Raw genomic sequence first — 10,456 nt, forward strand, 5'->3', positions numbered from 1 at the left:
CTCTGCAGCTTCAGTAGAAAACAATATCAGGAACATTCCTTCATCTGAATTAATGATGCTCGTTTATAAAATGTTCAGCTCTGACAGCTGATTCCCGTCAAAAAGAACCGGATCTTTAGAAGGGGCAGGGCTTATTTTTTATGGCCACATAATGCAGACAATAGATGATTTTCATAATTTATTCATACGTCACTCTCGCATGTTTGTTCCCAACCCGAGAAGATTAGACAGCCTGGATGCTCATGTAAATCTCCACAGAGAGGCATCTTTAGCAGGAAAAGAGAACAATGCCGGAGAGTTGTTACGTCAAGGTCTGTGTCAGCTTTATTTATGGCACATTTTTAAAAGCCAGTGGCCGGCCAAAGTGCTTTATAGCAAGATTCATCCATTCATTCATTTTCCTAACCGCTTAATCCAATGAAGGGTTGCAGGGAAGCTGGAGCCTATCCCAGCAGTCTTTCCCAGTCCAGCAGGTGAAAGGCAGGGTACACCCTGGACAGCTCGCCAGTCCATCGCAGCTGTACAGCAACATGTATACATCAAATAAAGCAGATATATACACACATATATACACTAAAAAAAACTCCAAGATAATCAGTAACAATAAAAGCAAAAGAGTAAAACAGATAATAATAAACTCTGCTCAGCCGAAGGGGTAAACAGGTGGATCCTTAGACGAGTTTTAAAACCTAAAAGGCTATTTGCAGACCGTACATCCAGGGTAATGACTTCCATCATGTGGAACAACTGCAAAAGCTCGCTCCCCTCTAGATGTCATTGACCATCAGCTGGAAGGTCAAAGACATCTGGTCAGCTGACCATCTGGTTTGATGAATGTTAACAAGGTCAGATAGTGGTGTCGAGCCATTTAGAGACTTAAATAAAAGAACCTTAAAATCAGTTCTAAAACTAGCGGGGGAAGAGAGGACAGCTCCGGTTCACGTTTCTTTGTCCCGGTTAGCAGACGAGCCGCTGCGTTCTGAACAAGCTGCAGACGACTAAGTTAAGACCGGTGATACCAACAGACAGGGAGCTACAGTCGTCCAACCGCCATGTGATAAAGACACGGATAACTTTTTCCAGATCAGTATGTTTTAACGTTGGCTAGTAGCCGAAGCTGAAAGAAGCTAGCTAGCTAGTCCCCCTCACTACGAACACCCAGACTTCTGGCCTGTGGTCTTAAATAGGATGCTAATGGGCCAAAGGAATGGGAAAGAACCTGGACTTGTTTGGGGCGACCAAACAGGACAACCTCTGTTTTATTTTCATTTAATCTGTTGCGTGTTTGTCTGTTCCGGTCAAACAGGAGAAGTCGTGTAAACTGGGAATAAGTTTCCTGTGAAGCAACAAAACACCAGCTATCTACTGAATTTAAAAAAAAAAAAAAAAAAAAAAAAAAAAAAAAAAATATATATATATATATATATATATATATATATATATGTTTTCTTTATAATATCCTTAAATAAAATAATATAAATGTAATATCATATAAATATTTAATATATTCCAATAAATAGTAAGTTTACATTCATAAACTGAAATTACATTTAGATTTACATCATTTCATTCCTCCAAAAATCCCACATTTCGACATGAATTGAACCCCACTGTCGCCTGGACAACGCAAACAACGAAGTCCTGGTGGAAGCGTATAGTAGAGATGTGCAAAACACAATTAAAGTTTAAAAGGTCAAACGCAACGGATACAATGCTATATGTGTTTTTTCTGAACCAAAAGTACTTTGCACTGGTTAGGGGGTACTTGGCTGAAAAAATATTTTACAAGGGGTACTGTGTTGCAAAAAGGTTGAAAGCGCTGTCCTAGAAGACAGGAAGTGTCGAGGTGCAGACCAGGTACGGAGAAATAACTGGAAGCCAGATTTACATGACAAGCAAGTCTGGAAAATGAGCAAAATCAGAGCGTCATCATGTTAAGACTGGTCTTTATTTACGTGGTTTGTCTGGTGTTTTCCTTTGTCCAGTCATTTTAAGCTTACTTTTTTCAAACAACGAACATCGGTAGACGTCCGATCGTGTTCATGGCGATGAGAACCTTCGCCGCGTACGAACATCGGTAGACGTCCGATCGTGTTCATGGCGTCTGAGAACTTTCGCCGCGTACGAACATCGGTAGACGTCCGATCGTGTTCATGGCGTCTGAGAACTTTCGCCGCGTACGAACATCGGTAGACGTCCGATCGTGTTCATGGCGTCAAAGAACCTTCGCCGCGTACGAACATCGGTAGACGTCTGACCGTGTTCATGGCGTCGAAGAATCTTCGCCGCGTACGAACATCGGTAGACGTCTGACCGTGTTCATGGCGTCTGAGAACTTTCGCCGCGTACGAACATCGGTAGACGTCCGATCGTGTTCATGGCGTCAAAGAACCTTCGCCGCGTACGAACATCGGTAGACGTCTGACCGTGTTCATGGCGTCTGAGAACCTTCGCCGCGTACGAACATCGGTAGACGTCTGACCGTGTTCATGGCGTCTGAGAACTTTCGCCGCGTACGAACATCGGTAGACGTCCAATCGTGTTGCAGGAAATTTTTACCGGGATTCCAGATTTAAAGATGTCTACAGGACAGCCTGTCGTCCATTTTTGTGTTTATAAATATTCTCGTTGTCAGATGATTATTTAATAACTAAAACAAACAAACACGTAAATATGTAGGTTATTAATCATCATAATAAATGAATGGATGGATATTCAATGTTTACCGATATCTCAGATTCAGTCTTGATGTGTTTTCAGTTCAGTTTAAAATCAAACGGCTGACATGAATCGGCATCACAGGTAATTAAACATTCTTTCATATTAAAAGAATCACGGAAACAACATAGAAAATAATTTCATATTTTTACCGCTGATCTCAAGTCGTTAAATAAAAACGTAAAATATTTGTAAAATGAAGACGACATGTAAAAATGACGCCAGGTGGATCTAAAATAGGAACAACTTCATGTTAAAATTGTGTTTAATAAACGGTTTGTTTTTATTTTAGAACCATGTTTGCATTTCAGATCACCGTCATTCACCCACCGATCACATGATCCATAAATCCATTGATCAATGTATCATTACACCCCTAATTAGCTGCTGTTGCCATGGTGACATCTTTAAATGAGCTGTTTTTTTTCACTCAACATTTATAGATTCACAGAGAGAAAACACAGAATCACGACGTTTTACAGCTTTTTATGCGGCCGACAATGAAAATACGTTTCCATGAAGCCTACTGGAGAGTTTTAGGCTTCTATCAGACCCAGTTTCTAAACTGGAACAACAAAAAGCATCTGGAAGGGAAAGATTTCAGAAAACCTGAAATCTTTACCTTCACGCCCCCCGACAGCCGGACGTTTATCTGCTGCTGCATTAAATGTTTATTCTCAGCTTCACTTATTCATCTACTGCAGACATAATGTGTCATCTAAACACACGGTCACGTTTCAGTCAAGTTCATCTCCTTCTGGACATAAATCATTCAGTCTGAAGCAGGTCATGATTTTCTGTCAGTCTCTCTGCAGATGCATCGCTCTGGAATTATTCATGCTGCTGCGGCGTCAAACCTTCGTCTTTCTTTAGACGTCAACGGGATCCTGACGGTTCCCACCAAACCTCCGAAAGAGGAAACTAATCCTGTGGAATCTGGCTTCATCCAGCGACAGATGTGACATTTAAAACACCAGAAAGCCGACATGCTGCTTGCTGGACGTGAAATTAACACGAATTTTCAGGCTGAAATAAAACATTCAGAAAACAGAAAGCTGCTTCTTGTGTTGGACGCAGAAAACAGCACGATGTGAAGGTCGTTCAGGAGGAAACTGGAATCCTGCAGGCTGGAAAACGCTCATTAATCATGACTTTTTAGCCCTGAAATAAGAGAATTAGTGTTATTAGTGGTAAAGTTACTGAAATCAAGACCCTGAAAGTATGAATGAAATAGCAGCTAAATGAATCGCAGTGTTTAGAACGGCGCAAAAACTAAATATCACCGTTAAAAAACCGCTAAAGAAAAAAAGACTGAATATCGGGAAAAAGTTTTTATGCTCTCATCAGGGGATTTTTCACACGTTTCCAAAAAACTGTAATGAAAACGTTTTTTCGGGAAAATCCAATCGAAAATCAGGATTTTTTTTGCTTCACAATTTTAAAATCGATTTTTTTGTTAAAAAAAAACAAAAAAAAAACAACCTTTTTTTAAATAAATGAAAATAATTCATTATAAAATTTGTCATTTTTGTTTTTATTGATTTTTCAACTTGTCTTCTTGGACGTTACAGCAGCAGAATGATGATCAGGCTGCTGGTTGTTTTTTTCTAATTTAAATCAAGCAAAATGACGAGAAAAAAAAAGTTTTAAACATTTATTTTGTTTTTAATCTACAAAAATCAGCAATATTAAAGAATTGTGAGAATCGCAATTTAAATCGAATCGGCACCAAATCGGGACAACAGCGTATCGTCACAGCCCTACTGGCTACCTCGCACAAGCTGTAATTCTCCTAAAATCCCCTGAGCCGGGCGAGATTTTACCAGAATTCAGGCTTAAACGTTAAACGCTGCGCCATGGAAACTCCTGCAAATCACAGCTCTTTGTTTAAAACATCGCTTTTATTTAGTAAAAATGTGTCACGGAAACGCCGCTAGTGAAACAGATCTGGAAAGCTGGATAAATCGAGACTTCTGCTGAGATCCCGGCAGCTCTTCGTTGTTTCTCCTGCCGCGATAAGCAACCAGATTAATAATTAATAATAATCTAATTATTTCATGAGATACTTTGTTTTACGGACATTTTGTCTCCTTGCTGGTCCATCAGCCGCCGTCTGTACATGAATAAATAAACCAGCAGCTCGGTGTGGGAATAGTCAGCTTCAGAGCCTCACTACGCCACTGGCTGCTGGATCTGATGAACAGCGCTGCCTACAAACGGTTGCTTTACAAACGTCTAAAACTGCCGGAAATTCAGCTGCTGATTGGTCTCCCAGCGCCGTCACAACGAGCTGGTCGCTTCACAGCAGCAGAACGAAAGGTTTACATGTCGTTAGACGTTTATTAACGTTTGTGGCAGGATGGGAATCAGAAAGTTCCTCAGACGTGGATAAAACGAAACATATCACACCGATATGAAACCTGGCCTTCCTCAGAAAGACAACAGGAAAACTCAGCCGTTACACGAGTTCCTGACACGAAGAAGCTGTTTAGATGTGGAGCGGTCAGGTTGTCGCCACGCCACTGAGACGCTTCTGGTTTAGGTCTTAAACATCCGCTGGAGCGCAGACGGCTTTATATCCATCACAGAGTTCCACAGATCCTGAGACACTGCCGACGCCATCAGCAGCAGCGCTGGGAGGAGCTGGAGGTCTCACAGAGCTCTCAGGGTTAGTGTTACCTGTGGTGGAGCCAACAATAGCCGTGTTCTGGTCAACAGCCTCCAGGAACTGGCCAATGACGAGAGGGATGCTCTGTATCCTCTTCACCTCCTCCTGAGCATGCAGGAACTCCTTTTTCAGGTTCTTCTGCTCATCTTTGATGTACTCCTCCTGCACCTCCAGGAATTCCAGCTCCTGCTGCAGTTTCTGCAGAAGAAGAAGATGAAGAGTAGTAAATGAGTAAACAGATGCAGCAGGAGGAGCTGAAGCGGCTCAAACACACCAGCTTCACACCAGCGTCTCTTCAACACGGAGAGTCTAAACATGACAACCGCCGTGGTCCTGGAAAAACATCCTGCACTCCTGAAAATCATCTCTAGTGTTTAAAGCTTTATCAGAAACCTAAGCTCTGTAAAAGATGCTGTTAAAATGATTGTGTGCGTTTTTAATAAGTTTTACTGTTTGATTCAAGCGTTTCCCTCCATGTTGTGTTTTCTAAACGCAGACTGCTGCAGTCATCCACGGGTTCCATGTTTATATAAATAACAGTTCAGGTTATTATATGTTCAGAAAAGATGAGTGATAGTGGAAATGACTGGGATGTAAGGCTGCAACGATTTGTCGATGAAGACAATGAAAATTCATCGACGGGATATTTCGTGTCGACGCATTATAAACACCGTATGGCTTTGCTAATAAAACGCTGCACCTGGCAACTTAACGTCGTTTACCAACCACGGCTTTTCAAACAGTAGAAGAACTCTAAACACCGAGCAAATGACGCAAAGCACCACAGGAAGTGCTGGGGGCAGTGTTGTCCTGCAGCGTCTTTGTTTAAACAGCGAAAAAGAAACTGAAGGCGGCGCAACCTGTTACCAAAGTTTGGGGATATTTCACGCTAAACAAAGAGTCAAACAGGTGAAATGTGTCGTCTGCCACGCAGAGTCGGCGTACCACGGCAGCACGACAGTCATGCATGAGCATCTGGAAGGAAAACCCCCGGAGTCATGGTTTCCAGCGTTCCTGATGGCAAAGTTAGCATTAGTGAGTAGCGATGTGCTGTTGTTACCTCTGCCAAAGAGCTTCTGTTTTCACCGCCGTTTCTCTGTTTGTGTTCAAGATAACTCAGAAAGTTAGGGAGAGATTTTCATGAAATGTTCAGGAGTTGTTGGAAATGTGAAAAGGAAGAAGTGATTTAATTTATGTGGTGATCCGGATCACCGTTTGGATTCAGGAATGTTTTAAACGATTCTGGTCCTTGTTTACCTACAAAACAGGCTTTTCTAAGATGTAAATAATCATTTCAGTGCAATTCTACAAAAATTAAGATGTTAAAATATTTATGTTGTTTCCTTTAGAGGCAAATTCTGTCCAGCTTGGATATGACACTATAGCTAAGTTTGAATGAGTAGTAAGCTGTTAAGCTTAAAATTAATCTTGAACTGGTTCAGGAGTCGTTCTTTTAACTTCCTAAAGGACATTATGTTGTGACTGACTGGGAATCAGGGGGACATTCAAATGATGCAGATCAAGAGAGTGGGGTAAAACATACTGGAACCAGTAAAAAGAGCAGCTGGAAGCACAGATGGTGGTCGGGACACAAATAATCGTGACTAATCGAAAAAATGATTTACAGATTAGTCAACTATTAAAATAATCGTTAGTTGCAGCCCTACTGGGATGTATACGATAAATCACAAAGGCTATGGTTACAAGATGTTTTTCAATTCAGAATCAATAATTGGGAATTAACGTATTCTCCTACAAGTTTACATGAAAATAATAATTCCAAATTAACGTTTACATGAAACACTCGCTTCCTCTTTAGAGCGGCGGGTTGGGAAGGGTTCTGATTGGACAGAGGATGCACGTGACGTATGACGTATACCAGAAATAAACAAAGTTGTCTCCCTGCTTCTCGTCTTTTCAGTCGTAACTTGTAAAAACTACATAATAAGAACCAGTTTTGCCGCTGTTTTATTATAAATGTGAAGTAGCAGCTCAACACCAGCATACTACTTCACTTTCTGCAGCAGCTGAGAAGGAGAAGAAAGATAGACCACCGAACACGGGAGGCCAAACAACGCGCGTCATCGGGACAGGACAAGGTAACGAGCATGCTCAGAACGACCAGAATTAACTTAGAGCAGAATGAAGGTTTACATGACAGAGGAATGAAATAGTTCGGAATTAAAATGCGAATCAACCAGACACTTACATCGGAATTAAGTTTAATTCCGAATAGAAATTTGCATTAGGAATTAAGTGTTTACATGGTCATTTTTCATCAGTTTAAAGCGGAATCAACTTTTATTCTGAATAAAAGAGAATTAAAATTCCCATGTAAACGTACAGATTGTGGCCCATGAGTCAACTGCTGTTTGGCTCCAGTAAAGATCATTTAACATGCAGAAAAAACACATTAAGCGGTGATAAATTACATGATCACGACAAAGTTTCACTACTTTTCCAACAGCTTTTCTACAAATGAAACAAATTGAGGAATTAGTTTGGCAGCAGATATGAATAAAACATTACTGACTTAATAATACTGGTTTTGTTGACAGTTTGGAGCATCAGTAGGAAAAGTTCCAGTAGTGTGAAGGAATGCGTACAGCTAACTTTATTGTTACTTTTATGGAAAATAGCAAAAGTTATGAGACCTTGTATCTGCTGTAGAGGTCCTCCAGATCTTCTGGTTCTGGTGCCAGGAAGGACAGACCTGTCTGAGGTCTGGAGCTGAGAGTTGTAGGCATTTCTTCCTGGAAAAGCGACAGAAAGACAAAAACATGGATTTATTAATAACCAACTAGTAAACAACTCACATAATGTTGATGTACTTGTATGTAACACACACGTTTAAACACACCAATATTAGGCAGAATGGAAAGCATACATTTAACACCACATTTAAACCACAATAAACCGTTTAAATATATTGTAGAGAAAATATAAAACTTTAAGATTTCACAAACATTAACAGTTAGCTCATTAGCCGCTTGCTAACCTCAGCAGATCGCTTATAACAACACCTGACAACTTTAAACCAATATAAGCATTAACAATCAATAAGTATTATAGTCTCTATCATTGTAATTGTTCTTAATCAAGCATTTAATAAATAACTTGGAAACATTCTTGGAGCAAATCTAGTTTCTAGTTAGCTCAGAATGCTAACGCTAGCAGCTAGCCGGCATGACAGAGCAGCTTTACGGCTAGGCAGATTCATACAGCAATCCGGCAGAAATTAAACTGCAGTAAAAACACACAGAGAACAAAACTCAAAAACGAATATTTATCTGCAAGAAAACCTCCTCTCCAATAAAATCAAAACAATTGGCACAAATTTCTTACTGGACTCTTTTCGACAGCTACCAAATCCTCCATGTCGGAATTTAACAAGCGACGCACGTTTTGACGTAGTACGTCGGTGTGAGGGTTTATGGGTAATGCAGTTCTTCTAAATGCTTCTTCTTCTTCTTCTTCTTCTTCTTCTTCTTCTTCTTGCGGTTCCGGCAGACTGAACACCACGGGGTGTATTGCTGCCCCCCTCCACTTAAAGGGAACTGCACCTCGCATCTACTCATATTCGATCATGAAGTCCGGAAGAGGTTATGAAGTGGAGCACAGCCTCCGCTACGTCCTTACAGTTCACATTTGGATTGAGGAGAACTTTTAATGATACTGAAGAGAATCCTAGCTTCATGACATCAATAAAAAGAGCTCTTCTGAAGTCTGCATATTTCTCACATTCCAACAGCACGTGATGAACCGTTTCTGACTTTCTACAGAGGTCACAAAGACCATCTTGATGTTTTCCTATTAGAGCTAGATTATTTGCCAGGCCACAATGTCCAAGTCTTAATCGCGTGAGGATAACTTGCTCCCTTCGATTTTCCCCACAGATTGGATTGCAGGATTTTACACTCTGCTGGATTTGGTAGTGCCTCCCTCTTAATTCCCCGTCCCATTCTTCCAGCCATTTCCCAGAAACATACTCGTTAACTATGCTGCGACACTCGAACTGCCCCAACGAGACCCTAACCTCCACCTCCAGCTGCTTTAGAGCCTCCTTAGCGACTGCATCCACAACCTCGTTTCCCTTGACGCCCACATGGGCCGGAACCCAAACAAAGCCTACACTCATACCGCGCTGTTCTATCCTATGCAAAACGACCATAATTTCACATATTATGTCGGGCCGAGCACCAACGCCCCCCCCCTCCAGCGCCATCAAGGCTGACATAGAATCAGAGCAGATAACGACTCTCTCCTCCCTACTTGATTCAGCCCACAATAATGCCCACAGTATACCCACAAGCTCCGCTGTGAATACCGATAACCTGTCAGGAAGCCGACGACACTGCCTCATCTGTAAATGGGGTACATAGAAACCAAATCCTACCCTTTTTGTGTCTGGGTCTCTCGACCCATCTGTATAAATTTGAGTGAAATCACCCCACCTATTCACAAGATGCTCCTCCACATAAACAGAATAATTAACTGCTGAGCCATCATTCATTGCCTTATTGACAGATAGATCAACCTCTGCCTCCGGCCAGAGCCACTGTGGGACTGAAGGCCAACAGACAGGGGGCGCTATCCCTGCTGTTTCCAACGCGAGATCTCCTAAAAGACTTTTAACTGACAGGACAAGGCTACTATGATTAAGTCTCCCTCTCCCCCCTACAAATTCCCAGCAATCCGCAAGCAGAGAAGCCGAAGGAAGAGCTGTACTGGCTCCTTTTAATTTAATGCAATAATTGAGAGTCAATTTTTTACGTCTCCAACTCAATAGGGCCTCCCCCGCCTCAACCAACAACGCTGGGACAGATGTGGTCCGGAAGGCCCCAGTACAAAGCCGCAGCGCCTTGGCTTGAACCACATCTAGCAACTTCTTCTAAATGCGCCTGGATACGGAAATAAATACCATTGAAACTTTTCAGTGTATTTTATATATATATATATATATATATATATATATATATATATATATATATATATATTGACATTAATGCAGCCTTTCCCTTCATCTTGATGCATTTCTTAATGCTAACTTATTTTAAACTTCATCATCAT

General features: G+C 41.3%; 1 protein-coding gene across 2 annotated transcripts in view; it reads right to left on the bottom strand.

The window, feature by feature from the left end:
• LOC306756520 (26S proteasome regulatory subunit 6B-like) overlaps positions 1-10,181 on the bottom strand; it is an 11,631-nt gene extending 1,450 nt beyond the window's left edge. For both annotated transcript variants that reach the window (XR_013771323.1, XM_079241273.1), the window contains exons 1-3: positions 8,732-10,181; positions 8,041-8,139; positions 5,398-5,584 (exon numbers count right to left, since the gene is read on the bottom strand). Coding sequence is in view for 1 of the 2 variants with exons in the window: in XM_079241273.1 (XP_079097399.1) it covers positions 5,398-5,584; positions 8,041-8,139; positions 8,732-8,956 (511 nt within the window). In the remaining variant the exon portion in view is untranslated. The remainder of the gene's footprint in view (positions 1-5,397; positions 5,585-8,040; positions 8,140-8,731) is intronic.
• Between the last annotated feature and the right edge of the window lie 275 nt (positions 10,182-10,456).

This window comes from Telmatherina bonti, assembly GCF_933228915.1.
Source record: "Telmatherina bonti genome assembly, chromosome: 5".
Classification (NCBI taxonomy): Eukaryota; Metazoa; Chordata; class Actinopteri; order Atheriniformes; family Telmatherinidae; genus Telmatherina; species Telmatherina bonti.